This window comes from Neoarius graeffei, chromosome 15, assembly GCF_027579695.1.
Source record: "Neoarius graeffei isolate fNeoGra1 chromosome 15, fNeoGra1.pri, whole genome shotgun sequence".
Classification (NCBI taxonomy): Eukaryota; Metazoa; Chordata; class Actinopteri; order Siluriformes; family Ariidae; genus Neoarius; species Neoarius graeffei.
The window spans coordinates 66,165,549-66,182,916 of NC_083583.1; the positions used below are offsets into that span (position 1 = coordinate 66,165,549).

General features: G+C 40.5%; 1 protein-coding gene across 1 annotated transcript in view; it reads left to right on the top strand.

Moving 5' to 3' along the window:
* The first annotated feature begins 3,918 nt into the window (after positions 1-3,918).
* Positions 3,919-17,368, top strand: part of kif14 (kinesin family member 14) — a 56,467-nt gene continuing 43,017 nt past the window's right edge. Inside the window, exons 1-9 of the mRNA XM_060941774.1 lie at positions 3,919-5,107; positions 5,232-5,486; positions 7,970-8,057; positions 13,286-13,384; positions 13,943-13,995; positions 14,098-14,128; positions 16,117-16,224; positions 16,379-16,495; positions 16,646-16,764. Coding sequence (XP_060797757.1) covers positions 4,257-5,107; positions 5,232-5,486; positions 7,970-8,057; positions 13,286-13,384; positions 13,943-13,995; positions 14,098-14,128; positions 16,117-16,224; positions 16,379-16,495; positions 16,646-16,764 — 1,721 coding nt within the window. The 5' untranslated portion in view covers positions 3,919-4,256. The remainder of the gene's footprint in view (positions 5,108-5,231; positions 5,487-7,969; positions 8,058-13,285; positions 13,385-13,942; positions 13,996-14,097; positions 14,129-16,116; positions 16,225-16,378; positions 16,496-16,645; positions 16,765-17,368) is intronic.

Genomic DNA, 17,368 nt, shown 5'->3' on the forward strand with positions numbered 1-17,368 from the left:
CTCTAGCCGCTTTATCCTTCTACAGGGTCGCAGGCAAGCTGGAGCCTATCCCAGCTGACTACGGGCGAAAGGCGGGGTACACCCTGGACAAGTCGCCAGGTCATCACAGGGCTAGGCTGTGATTTGTTTCCTTAAAGTCAGAGTAATATATTGAGAAGTGACACTCCCACCAAATCTAAACAAACTAAGTGAACTAGCTAAATATCTGAGGTAGCAAGACGTCCCGGATGGGAAAGCCCTAAGCCGGTTAAACACTCCTCTGAAGAAAAAAAAAAAAGCCTGCAAACTTGCATCATCTTCAAAATGAAAGTCTGAAAAGGTATTCTTTTTAATCTTAACCAAGAGATAACTAACCAGAACTGATGAACCAGAACCATATTTGATGATCACAGCCTACTACTGTTGGAGGTGGCTGTCCATCACTAGCGATGATGACTGCTTCATTAGGATGTGCAGAAACGCAGATCAGCCACGAGGCCTTCTTTCTCCTCTCCTAATGAAGCACCTTGCACAGTAAGATAAGACAAATGATATCGTGACCCCATTGTGTTGTCTCTTTGGACCTCCAGACCTGATGCCAAGTGGTGCACAAAAGTGCCACAGACCTGACGGGTATGGAAGTTGTCCCACAATGACAACTGACTTGCTGAGTGATGCTATTGAGTGGTTCTTCCGCATGCCATCTGGTGGTGTGCCATTGAACCTGTTGGGTTCGTCTGCCACATTGCACCAAAAAGCGCCCTTCTGCCAGTACCTTATTGGTGATGTACTATTTAACCCAGCCTTTCTCAACTGGGGTGCTGTCTGGCTTCGTTAGGGGTGCCGTCAAAAAATTATATATTCTAACATTGAAATAAATAAAATAAATTCAAATTCCAAAAAACGATATGCAGATCATTGCCCCCTCATGCATCATCAAAATTTGTCTCACGGCCCCCTTTCCCATGTCACAACGTCACTGCCGGGGTCAGCGTATGGTCAGCGTGACTGCATATATATTTTATATGGGGGTACCTTGAGAATGTGCATACTTCTGAAGGGTGCCGTAACTGAACAAAGGTTGAGAAACGCTGATTTAACCCATAGCTGGAACCCAGGCAGGTGCTACCACTCCGGGTCAGAGTGGACCTGGGAGCAATGGTGATTAAGGGGTAACTCCACTTTCCCCAATACCCAAGTCCTCCTGGATCTGAGACTCACCACTGGTTGCAGTTTAAAGTCATACCCAGGACTAAACAGGACAGGCTGTTACTGTAGAGCAAGACCCACTGCAGAGGTGGGACATACATACTATATAGCCAAAAGTGTGTGGACACCTGATATACAGATCCATATGTGGTTCTTCCCCAAACTGTTGCCACAAAGTTGAAAAAATACAATTGTCTAGCATGTCTTTGCATGCTGTGGATTTAAGATTTCCTTTCAGTGGAACTAAGACGCCCAAACCTGTTCCAGCATGACCATGGCCCTGTGCACAATGCAAACCCCATGAAGACATGGTGTGTTAAGGTTGGAGTGGAAGAACTCAAGTGTCCTGCACAGAGTCCTGACCTCAACCCCATTGAACACCTTTGGGGTGAACTGGAAAGATAGCTGTCCACCAGGCCTCCTCACCCAACATCAGTGTCCAACCTCTTGCACTTTTGTGGCTAAATAGGTACAAATTTCCACAGTCTTGTTCAGAAATCTAGTGGAAAGCCTTCCCAGAAGGGTGGAAGCTGTTATAGCAGCAAAGGGATGATAACTTGGCAATGGCCTTGGAATGGGATGTTCAGTACTCAGGTGTCCACATACCTTTGGCCATATAGTGTACCATTTTTTTTGGACCAATGCAAGACTAGTAAAGGTTGAGGCATCAAAAAATTGTTTCTCAGACGTGAAAAATATTTCAAATAAAATCTAGATCTCTAAAACTACTATCCCACTAGGCATACTATTGTATTGGTGTCTATAAAACAAGACAGGTACAAAAATGTCCAAAACACCAATTTTATTTTTCACAGGTACTTTAAATGGTTGAGCAAGTATCACATTAAACACATTTGCTACCAACCGAGATGATCTTAACTTTATAATGCTTTCGGGAAACTGGGCTGAGGTTACTTTCTACGTTTCAGGGTTCTGTTTACACTTTAATCCAAGTCAGTTTATTTGTTTAATGCTTTTAACAATAGACATTATCGCAAAGCAGCTTTACAGAAAAATAAAGACTTTAAACATACAAACTAATAAATTTATCCCTAATGAGCAAGCCTGAGGCGACAGTGGAAAGGAAAAACTCCCTGAGACGACAAGAGGAAGAAACCTTGAGAGGAGCCAGACTCAAAAGGGAACCCATCCTCATTTAGGTGATAACAGACAGCATGACTATAAATACTTTGCTTCTATAAGTGTGTCCTACATTGTCAAAAAGTGCAATTGTGTAACCAGGAAATTCATTATAGTTTTAACATGGTCTATTTTGTTGAAGTTATCCACTGTACATTGATGGAGATTTGAGTACAAGACTGTTAATGACAACTGCAGTCCTAAAGTTAGCGTGGCAATTGTAGTCCTAGGCCATTGTAGCAAAACTGTAAGTGTCCACCTGGAAGATGCTCTGTATATTTAGACTGTCCATATGGGGCCATCCATCCTCCTTTAACAGCCTGGAAACTAGACTAGAAGAAGAAGCCTTTATTTATCACATGTACACTCAAGCACAGTGAAATTCCTCCTCTGCATTTAACCCATTTGAAGCAGTGAAAACACACATGTACATACACACATATACCCAGAACAGTGGGCAGCTATGCTACAGCGCCTGGGAAGCAGTTGGGGGTTAGGTGCTTTGCTCAAGAGCACTTCAGCTGTTATCATAGCTGAATGGATAGAGGGAGACCCATATGTGCGTTTTGAACATCCCATTCCATATTTAATCCTCCTTTGCTGTTTTCATAACCTCCACTCTTCTGCAAAGTCTTTCCACTAGATTTTGGAGTGAGACTGTGGAGATTTGTGTTCATTCAGCTACAAGAGCAATAGTGAGATCAATCCCACTGATCCCAAAAGGGATCAGTGGGATTGAGGCCAAGGCAGGACACTCAAGTTCTTCCAGTCCAAACTTGGCAAACCATGTCTTCATGAAGTGGTGGAGCAGTGGTTAACACTGTCGCGTCACAACAAGAAGATTCTGGGTTCGAGTCCAGGGGTCTTTCTGTGTGGCATTTGCATGTTCTTCCCGTGTCTGTGTGGGTTTCCTCAGGGTGCTCCAGTTTCTCCCACAGTTCAAAGACATGCGGTTAGGTTAACAAGGCTGAGGAGCCCTTGAGCGAGGCACCCAACCCCCAACTGCTCCCTGGGTGTTGTTAGCATGTGTGTATGTGTGTGCTCATTGCTCACGTGTGTGTTCACTGCTTCAGATGGGTTAAATGCAGAGAGGAATTTCACAAGTGTACGTGTGATGAATAAAGTTCTTCTTGTGCCCAGGCACTGTCGTGCTGGAACAGGTTTGGGCTTCTTCCTTCCAGTGAAGGGAAATTGCATAGAAAGACTTTTTATACAATTGTGCGCTTCTAACTTTGTGGAAGTTAGAACATATGGGTGTGATATTCAGGCGTACTTTTTGTACAGTACTTTTGGTCAGATAGTGTAGCGCCAGTCCCAACAGAGCTGCTCGGTATCTGTTTGTAGTTTAATGTGTCACTGTAAACTAAATATAATATCAGCACACATACAGTGTGGATACTTGAAGAAGAAATTCCTTTCTGAAAGCTGACTGAAAACAGAGTACATTAAAATGAGAACTGTTCATCACAAAGCAAAGGGATGTAAAGTTCCTATTTTCTAGAATACAGAGGAAATCCAGCGCCCCCTTCTGGTAAACAGACCTCACTACATCCGGGTCTCCGTGACGTCACCGCGTCGGATGGACCAATGAGGTTCCTCGAGTGAGGTTTGAATTGAAGCGGCAAGATGGCGGCGTAGGCAAGAGAAACTGTCTGTGTTAAAGGTAAACAAAGCGATTTTAGTTTGTTTTTTCCCCCGTAAAAGTGCGTTTCCATACCAGTTTAGAGCTTTATTTTATTTAGAACGAACGAAGTTGACAGGTAAAGTTTTAATAAATAAGTTACGCTTGAGCTATAGTTAGTTAATTTAAGATTCTTCAGCATGTCAAAGAGGTTATAATTAAAGTTGCCTTGTTTTAATGCTTAAAAAATCGGATATTAATTAGTTAGTCGCAAACTATCAGTGTTTGGAAAGCAGTGGAGAAGAAAATGGATGAGAAAGAGGAAATATCATCTCTGAGTAACTCTAAAGAGATCAACAAGACCTATATAATATCCACCCTGACAAGCAGATGTGATGAGGTTTCAAATGCTGGGCCTGGTCTTCTCACTCTTCAAAGAAGAAATACAAACAGCAAAACCACAATGGGTGGTGATCATGAAGCATGTGAAAATACCGAGAACCAAAGGCAGGGGAAACGGTTAACTTTACAGAGGAGAACCAGAGCAGGCTCCACTGATAAAGGCTCTCATCCACATCTACCTCCACCTCAACACACATCTGGCATGACCGAGAAACGAGCATGGACTTCTTCAAAGATCCTGTCTGAGCCAAACAGCCGAACAGGTTCAGCTCCTCCTCTGCGATGTGCCAGTCTGAAACTGAAAAACAGCACCAAAGAGATCATCAAGCCAGTAAACACATCTGGAGGGACTATAGAGAAAGAACAAAAAACATTCTCAACCCCAACCGGGAAAACCCAGTTTGAGAGAATAAGTCTGAAGAAAGAAGTTTTTGAAAGATTATCCACAAAAGATCAATCCAAAGCATTAAAACAATCAGGTGTTGAAAGGCAAAAGCAGTCAAGTGGAGACCCGATTCCAGGTTCAGCCAATAAGAAGTTTCCGATTATCAGTCAAAACCGGAGCACGATATCCAATATGAGAAAGACCACAACTCCACTTTCTATGGTTTTGACCCCGAAATCTAAGCTTTCTTCATGTGAAACACGGGTTTCTGTCGAATCTGGGAGTCAGACTGTGGCTTCATCATCTAAAGAGCTGAAGATGGAGAACAGTGCGGTGACGGTGGCAGTGCGAGTAAGACCTTTCAGTCACAGGTAAAAAACAAAACAAAGTGCTTAGGTGTAGCTTCCACTACACCTAAGCACGCTGACTTTGCTCAGTTAAGTATTTCTATAATATTTATTTTGCTCCTGAATTTAATTATTGCTTGTAATCCAGGGAAAAGAATGAGAAGACCAGTCAAGTGATTTTCATGGAGAACAATGAGACTGTAGTTCACCATCCCGACACTAAACAGACATACACCTTCTCTTTTGACTTCTCCTTCTACTCGACTGATGAAATGGACCCCAAGTTTGCTAGTCAGCAGACGATTTATAAGAAGTTGGCTCGACCCTTACTTGAAAGAGCATTTGAAGGATTTAACACCTGCCTTTTTGCATATGGACAAACAGGCTCAGGAAAGTCCTACACGTAAGTAACTTTTTGTTTGAAAAAGTTTTGGTTCTTCATACAGAATTGAGTCCATTTACAGGTAATCGTTTTGTACATCTTGAGTATCTTTTCACACACACACACACACACACACACAAAAGAATATAAGTATAAATGACCAGACAAATCGCTCCACCAACTAAGAACAGCCACGCACACAAAGTGGCAAGTGAAAAAGATTTATCCCTGATTACACAAACTACAGTTTAGGAAGTTGAACATGTATTTTAACCAAATACAAAATATATGTGCCTCCATCTTTCTGAAAAACAAGTAAAGAAATGAGGAACAGCAGTTTGGCCTCATGCATGTGATACAGCACTTAATTTTCTATCTGAAGACAAATTCTATTCTGTGTCTCAATATGATGTACAACCACAATTCCAAAAAAGTTGTAAACTTTTTTTTTAAGCAGTCTGTAAACTGTAAATAAAAACAATGTGATAATTTGCAAATCATGGAAACCCAATATTTCATTGAATAAAGACAATATATCAAATGTTGAAACTGAGAAATTCTATTTATTTATTTTAAAAAATGCTTATTTTGAATTTGATGTCAGCAACATGTTTAAAAAAAAAAAAAGTTAGGACAGGGGCATGTTTACCACTGTGTTGCATCACCTCTACTTTTAACAACACTGTAAACATTTGGGAACTGAGAACAATTGCTGTAGTTTTAAAAGATAAATTCTGTCCCATTCTTGCCTGATATACAATTTCAGTTACTCAACAGTTCGGGGTCTCTGTTGTCGTATTTTGTGCTTCGTAATGCGCCAAATGTATTAAATGGGAGACAAACAGGCCAGTTTAGAACCTGGACTCTTTTACTACGGAGCCATGCCGTTTTAATATGCACAGAAAGCGGTTTGGCATTGTCTTGCTGAAAGAAGGAAGGCCTTCCCTGAAAAAGATTTTTGTCTGGATGGCAGCATATTGCTCTGAAATGTGTATATATCATTCAGCATATCTCACTGGGCTGCGACAGCTTGCGAACGTCATTCGTGAGAGAGTTTCAAAAGTGTCTTGAAACATTCGCGGGGCTTCTCAATTTCCTCGCATGAGTCGCAAAGTGTCGCTCCTTCGTCGCTGAAATTTTGAACATGTTCAAAAAAGTCGTGCGACAAAATTTCTCTCAAAATAGCCACAAATGCGTTGCTGGTTCCGCAAAGCCGTCGCGAACCCTTCTCAAGTCAATTTCCGTGAGGCTTCCTCTACTTCCCTGCCTGCCGAGGAAAAGCCGGGCTGTGACAGCCTGCGACTAGTTGGAGAGACAACAATTACGGTAAAATATGCGAATATCAATTCAGTGCGATTCCAAGTGAAAATTGTCGCTAATTCGCATATTTTATCGCAATTGTTGTGTCTCCAACTAGTCGCGGGCTGTCGCAGCCCAGTGAGATACTACCCTTAATGATGCCTTCCTTCCTTGTACAAGCTACCCATGTCATGTGCACTAATGCACCCTCATACCATCACAGATGCTGGCTTTCGAGCTGTGCACTAACAAGCCGGATGGTCCCCCTCCTCTTTCACCTGGAGGACGTAGGGTCCATGATTTCTGAAATTAATTTCTACTTTTGATTCGTCAGACCTCGGGACAATTTTCCACTTTGCCTCGGTCCATCATAAAAGAGCTCAGGCCCAGAGAAGGTGGCGGTGTTTCTGGATATTGTTTATATCTGGTTTTAACTTGCATTTGTGGATGCAGTAATGAACTGTTTTCACAGACGATGGTTTTCTGAAGTGTTCCTGAGCCCATACACTGATTTCCACTACAGACACTTTTAATGCAGTGTCTCCTGAGGGCCTGAAGATCACAGGCATCCAATGTAAATTTTCAGCCTTGTCTCGTGCATACAGAGATTTCTCCAGATTCTCTGAATCTTTTAATGATATTATGTACCACAGATGATGTGATCCCCAAATTCTTTGCAGTTTTACATTGAGGAATGTTATTCTTCAATTGTTGCAGTTTGTCCACACAGTCTTTCACAGAGCAGTGACACCCCCCCCACCCCCATCTTTACTTCTGAGAGATCTCGCCTCTCTGGGATGCCCTTTTTCTACCCAGTCATCTTACTGACCTGTTGACAATTAACCAAGTTAGTTTTTTTTTTTAAAGCATTACACAACTTTTTCAGTCTTTTGTTGTCCCTGTTCCAACTTTTCTGAAACACGTTGCTGACGTCAAATTCAAAATGAGCATATATTTTTCAAAAAAACAATAAAAATTTCTTAGTTTCAACAGTTGATATGTTGTCTTTGTACTATTTTCAATGAAATATAGGGTTTCCATGATTTGCAAATCATCGCATTCTGTTTTATTCACATTTTACACAGCGTCCCAACTTTTGGAATTGGGGTTGTATATGTCTTAGCACAAGATACTATAATGAGATGATCAGGTGTATTCAAGGCAGTATTTTCTGATTTTGTTCTCCCTTTTTTTTTTTCCCCCAGTATGATGGGTTTTGGTGAGGAGGATGGAGTTATACCCAGATTCTGCGAGGAGGTTTTTGCAAGGGTGTCCAATGCTGATAAGAATGAGGTGAGTTCTCTACTTTCCACATTCTCAGCTTATGTCCATCTAATTAGAAGGACAAGATTGACTGACGAATTGGCTTATCTAACCATGTCCCTAGTGTCAGAGACTCCACCCACAGACCATCTAGTATCTTTTGTACACTTTTCTGGACACAAGCTTCAGAGTGTTGAATATTGTAGCCTGATTGACTCTCTGTAAAACTTTTGAACACGGTCATACAGGGAGAAAGATGGAGTGAAAAAAATTACAGAATCCCTTTGCTAGATGTTACTCAAGAGTTTTGTTTGAAGCACAAAGCAAACCGTCTCGCTTCATCTTTTTGACAGGCTCCAGAAAAAGGTCCAACTGGCCACGTCTATGAAATTAACTCTTTCTGTAGATATTGGCAATTCTTGGCCATGTTTATTAACAAACTCGAGCAGCCTTTGGAACAAATGTTAGAAGTCTGGCTTGTAAAGTCACCTGGTTTCAAGCATTTAAAAGTACTGGGATATTAAAGGAGAACCGAAGGCAATTTAAAAAAAATCAAAATTCTATTTATCTCATTTTATTAAATATCAGCATGTATTTTTGGTAGCTATTTTGTCGCTGCCATAGCAAGTTATGAGTGTTTGAAATATGCTATGTAATATATCAGTCCATATGTCAAAGCAATGGCCATAAACGAGATTTGTTGAGACCTGTGCGAGACATCGTAGGACAGAAGTAAAACGTATAGCGGAAATCAAAGTGACCGACATCTGCCAACATCGTCAAAAGACGTGTGTGCCCTCTTTCGAATGCTGATGTGATCAAGCCGGAAGTTTTGTTTGTTTTGATGCCAGTCAGGAAAGTTTGAAAAAAGTAGGCAGTAATCGTCATTTAAACTCGTTTTTGTGCAATATTTCGTTTGAAAAACAGTTTTCAAAATGGCGGCGCTGACACTTCACGTTTTGAAGTCTCGCACAAGTCTCATGAAGATCGCGCGGATAAGCGACGCCTGCCGTGGACGAAACGAACTACATTCAACATGGCTAAAAAAACTGAATAGGCTGATAAGTATAATATTTAATTGCAATTAGTTGCCAATACGAGTCACGGTATAAGGTTACTAAAACCGAAAACGTAATTGAATAAAACACGTTAATTAAGAAATCAAGCAAGTTTAAAAATGACTTCAATTCTCCTTTAAAGAGTTATCTTTAAGCATTTCTTCATGATAGTATTGAGAAATATTCACTCCTCAGCCATAGGATCACCTGTACCCCTGCTCAGTTATGCAGTTATCCAACAAGCCAATCATGTAGCAGAGGCACACTGAATAAAATCAAATCAAGAGCTTCAAGTCAAGTCAAGTTTATTTGTATAGCGCTTTTAACAATAAACATTGTCGCAAAGCAGCTTTACAGAATTTGAACGACTTAAAACATGAGCTAATTTATCCCTAATCTATCCCCAATGAGCAAGCCTGTGGCGAATGTGGCAAGGAAAAACTCCCTCAGACAACATGAGGAAAAAAACCTCGAGAGGAACCAGACTCAAAAGGGAACCCATCCTCATTTGGGCAACAACAGACAGCCTGACTATAATATTAACAGTTTTAACATGAGGACAGTTTCGTTGATGTTATAACTCTTCATTGATGGAAACTTGAGTGCAAAACTGTTTATGATAACTGCAGTCCTAAAGTTAGCAAGACAACTGTAGTCCTCAGCCATAAAAGCATTACTGTAAGAGTCCAGAGCATCCTCCAGGTATGCTCAGGACTGTCCTCATGGGGCCGTCCTCCACAGGAGCGGTGCGATAAAACTCCGACCAGACACAGGGCACCAGGATGGATCAAGCAGGTCCGAGGGGCAGAAGAGGCCAGCATCTCAATCCCAGGATCAACATGTAACTCAGAGGGACAGATTGGGGGGGGGGAGAAAGAAAACATGTTGTTAGGTATGCCCTAAAAATGACAAGTATTAAATCTGTGTGGTAGGCTCGCAGAGACGAGAGTCTTTACATCAGGCATAACACACAACAATGGCATGTTAATATGGTAAAAAATATATCATGACCTGCTCTGGCTGGATGCTTGATTGGGTGATGGGAGCACACTCCTCAGCAATGATGAGATGCAGATGGGACCCTTAGGGCTGGCCAAGACAATTCAGTTACATTTCACCGGGTCTGGGACATGCGACAGAAAGTCTGACGGCTGATTCCCTGCAGGCTACGATAGCCAGTCGAGGTCTCCACCAAAAGATTTCCTGTTGACTCCATGTAACTCAGAGGGACAGATTTGGGGTGGGGGGGAGGGAAAGAAAACACAGGTTGTTAGGTATGCCCAATGTCACCTGAATAAGTAGGAGCAGTATACATATTGCACCGAGTACAATCAGGGACTCCGGCAACTAACTATGACAGCATAACTAAAAGGAGAGAGCCAGAAGGTAACACAGGCATGAGGGAGCCCCGGGACATAAAGCAGCCAGCCACTACACCGTCAACAAACTCGAGTGAGCAAGCGAGTGGGGACTGACAGCATCCATACATCCCAGTTTACCAAAACACTGTATCTGAGGACCCTCTAGATCTACACCTTTACCTCATAAACACCATTAACAAAAGGCTTGACTAAACAGATATGTTTTCAGCCTAGATTTAAACACTGAGACTGTGTCTGATTCCCGAACACTACTTGGAAGGCTGTTCCATAACTGTGGGGCTTTGTAAGAAAAGGCTCAGTTAATGTTCACAATGTTCAAACATCAGAATGGGAAAAATTGTGATCTCACAGTGAAGTGTGACTTTCTTTCACTGTGGCATGAGTGTTGGTTTGAGCCAGATGGACTGGTTTGAGTATTTCAGAAACTGCTGATCTCCTGGGGTTTTCACACACGACAGTCTCTAGACTTTACACAGACAGAATGGTGCGAAAAACAAAAGAGGGAGTGAGGGAGTGAGTGAGGGACAGTTCTGTGGATGGAAGCAAATGCCTTGTTGATGAGAGAACACCTTTATACGTGTTCAAAAGAGTGATATATTTGCATCACAAAACCGTTGCCAAATAAAAAGTCAGACCTCGAAATCGCTTGGCACTATTTTCTCTCCCTCGGTATCACTGCACGCTGTCATGTTGACATCTGCGCAGGAATCAACACCTTTCCCATTGTTTGGCAGTGATTAGGAGTTCAGATCAGCAGCGCTAACAAGCTAATTTGAGAGCAAGAACAGCGACAAATTTATCACCTTCTATAATCTATACAATAATATATTTGTGAAAATGGTGCGCACTTGCGACTATCCAGGCTGTAGCAACAAAGATGTGGCTGAATCTCCGCACACATTTCACCGTCGTAGTCAGACATGTTGTCGCTAACTTTGCTAGCAGTAAACAATGTAGTGATGTGTCGGTCGCGAACGATCCGGTTCAAAGAGCCGTCTCTTTGAAGTGAACGACGGGAGCCGGCTCTTCGGTGGGAGCCGAGTTGGGGAGCCGAATTAGTTTTTTGTCCTTAGGTGCCTCAGAGAGAGAGAGAGAGAGAGAGAGAGAGAGTTCAGCTCAGCTGAAGGATGATTGTCTATTTGACAACCATGATCATTGTTTTGTTGCCATGAATTCCTAAAGCTCATGATATAAATTGTCGCTCATAAATTGACAGGTTCGGTCGGCAACCGCCTTGGCATGGCCAGATTAATCTGCGGTATACAACGAGACAGCAGTCATTATAACAGGAGCATATTTGCTGTTCCAGCGGCTTCTCATTACTGGTGGAGCAGAGTGCGGCACTTTTTTCTCTTTTTACATGCGCTCAAGGTGCCACATATTTTGTTGCACATTGTTCTGTGTTTGTTAAAATAATTTCCAACTTTGCTTCATAGTTTCTTAGGCCTGATTTATACTTCATAATTTATTTTGTGGCATTTTGTTCAAGGTCGAGTGTGAAATAAAGCCATAAAGGATAAACAGTTGATGTCTTCTGTGTATTTTATATTGGTAATATAACACAGTTTTGCATTATGTTTGTGAGAAAATAATTTATTAATTGGTAAGTAAGTTTTATTTCTATAGCTAGAACATTGTTACACTGCTATACTTTACAAAGCTTTACAATGGCTACAAAAACTAAAAAATAAAATGGAAAACATCCTATTGATAAAATATAAATAATAATGTAATTAATTAACTAGTTAATTGCAGCAATTAAATCAAAAATAAAATCTCAGGAGCCGTTTGGGAGCCGAAAGAGCCGGCTCCTTATAGTAAGAAGAGCCAAAAGAGCCGGCTCCCGAAAAAGAGCCGAAATTCCCATCACTAAAACAATGAATGAAACAGCCGTGGCTGTCACCTGGCGGCAGCGCACAGTGATAAGAAGGGAGAGAAAATAGTGCCAAGCGATTTCGAGGTCTGACTTTTTATTTGGCAACGGTTTTGTGATGCAAATATATCACTCTTTTGAACACATACTGTTTTGAGATGAAAAACGTTTTACTTTCGTGACCCCAACAAACTTGCCGGACTACTTTCGTCTGGACCAAAACTGGACAAGAACTGGACTCACAGGATGCTGTGTCAGGGGCAAGTCAGTGTGTTTGTAAGACACTATTGATGGGGATGCCATACAGATTCATGTCAAAAATCCCAAACTATCCTTTTAACGATGATCTTTGTGTTACGATGCTTTTGGGAAACTCGGCACTGGTCAGTTGAAGATTAGAAATCCCCCATGAGTCTCAATTTCTGCTGAGGCACACAGATGGCAGGGTTATTATGGATTGATATAAAACCATGAACCCAACCTGCATTGTGTGAACAGTTCAGCCTGGTGGTGGTGGTGTGATGGTGTGGGGAATGTGTTCTTGGAACACATCTGGCCCCTTCATACCAATCGAGCATGGTTTGTTTGAATACCACAGCCTGTCTAATTATTATTGTTGACCACGTGCATTTTCGTACTTCTCAAACGGGTTCTGTGAGCATGACGATGAGTACAGTGTTCTTCAGTGGCCTCCCCAATCCGACCAGCCATCCATACAGTACTTTCAAAGCCTGTCTTTATGCTGTCTTCCAAAGGGGACAGCTTTTTAGCATGGGCCACACAGTACTATGTGTAGTGTTGATTCATGAGCCAGGTAATGAAGTATGAATCATTTATTATCGGAAACAAATTATAAACCGACTGGCTTTAGGATGATGAGTTGAACACTGCGTGTACTACACACACAACTGAAGGCAGATGCATGTTTCCATATATTCTTTATAGGTGACTTATCACCTGGAGATGAGCTACTTTGAGGTGTATAATGAGAAGATCCATGATTTGCTTGTGGTGAAGGATGAGCAAAACCAAAAGAAGATGCCCGTAAGCAAACCATTTTATGTTTCGTTATGATCGTCTGCATCTTCTGATTATTATTATTATTATTATTATTATTATTATTATTATTATTATTATTATTATTATTATTTTAATCTATCTGAAAGCTTGGCTGTTAGTCAGTGTGGAAGGAGTTTAAATGTTTTGAGCACTCTTAAAATATGGCATGTAAAAATTGGACCTCAGGTGGAACTCCGACTTGTAATCATTTTTCTTTTTGTTTAATTTAAAACATCTAAGTTTTGTTTAAAATCAGAAAGTCTTAGGATAACGGTTTGTTCTTCAAACCTGTACAAGATTAAAATCTATTAAATTAGTATTATTATGACGACAATAAAAGCAATAGTTTTTAATGAGTTTTCTTTGTGATCATTACAGTAAAATCTGGAGCACCTTCGTCATACTTTGCTTAAATATTAAAGCTGGACCATCTGCATGGATTTATAGTGTCCTCAGTTCAAATCTACTTTTACTGTGTGCTGTACAGTTTAATGACTCAGTCATACGAACTTTGTCTTCGTCACCTTTTCCCGTTTGTGTTAGTTGCGGGTCAGAGAACACCCGACTGATGGGCCATATGTTGAAGCTCTATCTACGTAAGGAATCCTCACATTGGACCATCTGTTTTTTGTTGTTGCTAGTTGGTGTCCTCAGTTTTGGTCATTTTTTAATGGTTTTGTTTCATGGTTTTCAAACAGGAATGTGGTCAGCTCCTGTGCTGATATCCAGGTAATACGACCTTCTACTGCTTCAACAAATTATTAGTTCTCAACAAGTACAACACACTTTCTTGCTTGCTTTCTTGCTTTTCTGTGCTTTCTTTCTTTTGTACTTTCTTTTCTTTCTTTCATGCTGTCTTTCATTCATGCTTTTTGTTCTTTCTTGCTTGCTTGTCTTATTGTCTTCTTTTGTGCTTTCTTTTGAACTTTTCTGCTGCCTTTCTTTTGTGCTTTCTTCCTTTCGAGATTTCATGCTGTCCTTCATTCTTGCTTTTATGCATGAATGAACGAATTTCATGCTTGCTTTCTTTTGAGCTTTCTTGCTTTTTCTTTTTGCTTTCTTTTGAGTTTTCCTTCTTTCTTTTTCTTTCTTTCGAGCTTTCCTGCAGTCCTGCTTTTTCTTTCGAGCTGTCCTGCTTTCTTTCTTTCTTTCTTTTTTCTTTTTCTTTTGAGTTTTCCTGCTCTTTCTTTCTTTCTTTCTTTCTTTTTTTTCTTTCTTTCTTTTGAGTTTTCCTGCAGTCTTTCTTTCTTTCTTTCGAGCTTTCTTTCGAGCTTTCCTGCAGTCCTGCTTTTCTTTCTTTCTTTCTTTTGAGTTTTCTTTCGAGCTTTCCTGCAGTCCTGCTTTTCTTTCTTTCTTTCTTTCTTTCTTTCTTTCTTTCTTTCTTTCTTTCTTTCTTTCTTTCTTTCTTTCTTTCTTTCTTTCTTTCGAGTTTTCCTGCAGTCTTTCTTTCTTTCTTTCTTTCTTTCTTTCTTTTGAGCTTTCCTGCAGTCCTGCTTTTCTTTCTTTCTTTCTTTCGAGCTTTCATGCAGTCCTGCTGTCTTTCTTTCTTCTGAGCGTTCCTGCAGTCCTGCTTGTGTTCTTTCTTTCTTTCTTTCTTTCTTTCTTTCTTTCTTTCTTTCTTTCTTTCGAGCTTTCGAGCTTTCCTGCAGTCCTGCTTTTTCTTTCTTTCTTTCTTTCTTTCTTTCTTTCTTTCTTTCTTTCTTTCTTTCTTTTGAGCTTTCCTGCAGTCCTGCCTTTCTTTCTTTCTTTCTTTCTTTCTTTCTTTCTTTCGAGCTTTCATGCAGTCCTGCTGTCTTTCTTTCTTCTGAGCGTTCCTGCAGTCCTGCTTGTGTTCTTTCTTTCTTTCTTTCTTTCTTTCTTTCTTTCTTTCTTTCTTTCTTTCTTTCTTTTGAGCTTTCTTTCTTTTCCTTTCTTTCTTTCTTTTGAGCTTTCCTGCAGTCCTGCTTTTCTTTCTTTCTTTCTTTCTTTCTTTCTTTCTTTCTTTCTTTCTTTCTTTTGAGCTTTCATGCAGTCCTGCTGTCTTTCTTTCTTCTGAGTGTTCCTGCAGTCTTCCTTTTCTTTCTTTCTTTCTTTCTTTCTTTCTTTCTTTCTTTTGAGCTTTCATGCAGTCCTGCTGTCTTTCTTTCTTCTGAGCGTTCCTGCAGTCTTTCTTTCTTTCTTTCTTTCTTTCTTTCTTTCTTTCTTTCTTTCTTTCTTCTGAGCTTTCCTGTAGTCCTGCTTTTGTGCTCTTTCTTTCTTTCTTTCTTTCTTTCTTTCTTTCTTTCTTTCTTGCTTTCTTTCTTGCTTTCAAGCTTTCCTGCAGTCTGTCTTTCTTTTTTCTTTTGAGCTTTCCTGCAGTCCTGCTTTTGTGCTTTCTTTCTTTCTTGTTTGATTGCTTCATAGCTGTTTTTTCTGGCTTGCTTGCTTTCTTTTGTTCTTTCTTGCATGTCTTATTGCTTTCTTTTGTTCTTTTTTTTGAGACGTTATGCCGTCCTTCATTTGTGCTTTTATGTACAAATGAATACATTTCATGCTTTCTTTCTTTCTTTTGAGCTTTCTTGATTTTGTGCTTTCTTTCTTTCTTTCTTTCTTTCTTTCTTTCTTTCTTTCTTTCTTTCTTGTTTGATTGATTGATTAATTAATAGCTGGTCTTTCTGGCTTGCTTTCTTTAAGTAAGTTAAAGAAGAGAGTTAATAAAAGATGTCCATGCTTTCTTACTCTCCCATGTATTTTTTCAGGCCTGGCTTGAGCTTGGGAATAAACAGCGAGCTACTGCTGCTACAGGCATGAACGACAAAAGCTCCAGGTCTCACTCTGTCTTCACTCTGGTCATGACTCAGACTAAGGTTGGTCTTCTCAGATAATGACACAGTTTTTCCAAAGAGATTTCCAGTCTGTTCTTTGGACTCCACTGTGACACTCCGTTTTGGCATGGGGCAAAAAAATCTCCAAACAAATAAACAGTACATTTTAATTAATGTCATATTTGTTCATATGCAGACAGAATTAGTGGAAGGAGAAGAACATGACCACAGAATAATCAGCAGAATCAACCTGGTGGATTTAGCCGGGAGCGAGCGCTGTGCCACGGCTCAGACCAGTGGAGACCGGCTGAGGGTACAACGCAGACTGGTCCATTCCGCACACTTTCACCACTGACCAGTTTTGCATTACTTTTAATTTAAGCAAATTGTAAAATCCTTTGCTGACTTGCAGAGGTTATTCCTATTTAAAAAAAAAAAAGGTTTGCTTCTTCTGTTTCATTAGGAGGGAGCAAGTATCAACAAATCTTTGCTCACTCTGGGGAAGGTGATTTCTTCACTCTCTGAACAAGCTCAAGGCAGAAAGAAAATCTTCATCCCATACAGGGAATCGGTCCTGACATGGTAAGAAACATGTCTGAATTTATACTTAAACCCAAGTTGCTTGTTGACCCACAAGCTAGTTCTTTCATGAGTCAAATGCATGCTTCCTCTGCTGCTCATGCAGCGTCACCGGCCAGCTGGAAGCCTTATTAGGATGGATGTCCTGGTTCCTCTAGATGAGCTCAGCAATGCTGGTGATTTGCTAGTCTCATGGTGATTGACAGAGGAGAGAGGAATGCGATGCCATGACGTTCTGTTCAGCAAAAGCCATGTACGAGGAGATTGAGTGGAATAACTGTTTAATTCTTTCCACATTTACTGGAATTTGAGAAACAAAGCATTTTTATTTTTTGCAAATTTGATGAATAAAAACTTCATACAAAACGTCCAACAAAATAATTTCCGCTTAGAATGTAAACAAACTGGCGAAATGACAGGAGAAATTTATGAAAAATGCGATAATAATAATTCTTGAAAAATAAAAAAAGAAACGTTCTTACCATCAAATACTTTTATTCCATATTTTGTTGCTTTTTTGGGGTTTTCTTCTTTACAGTTTTTTGGCAGTTGGCAGATTAACTTAAAGGTCCATTACTGCCACCAACTGGGCTGGAGTGTGGAACAG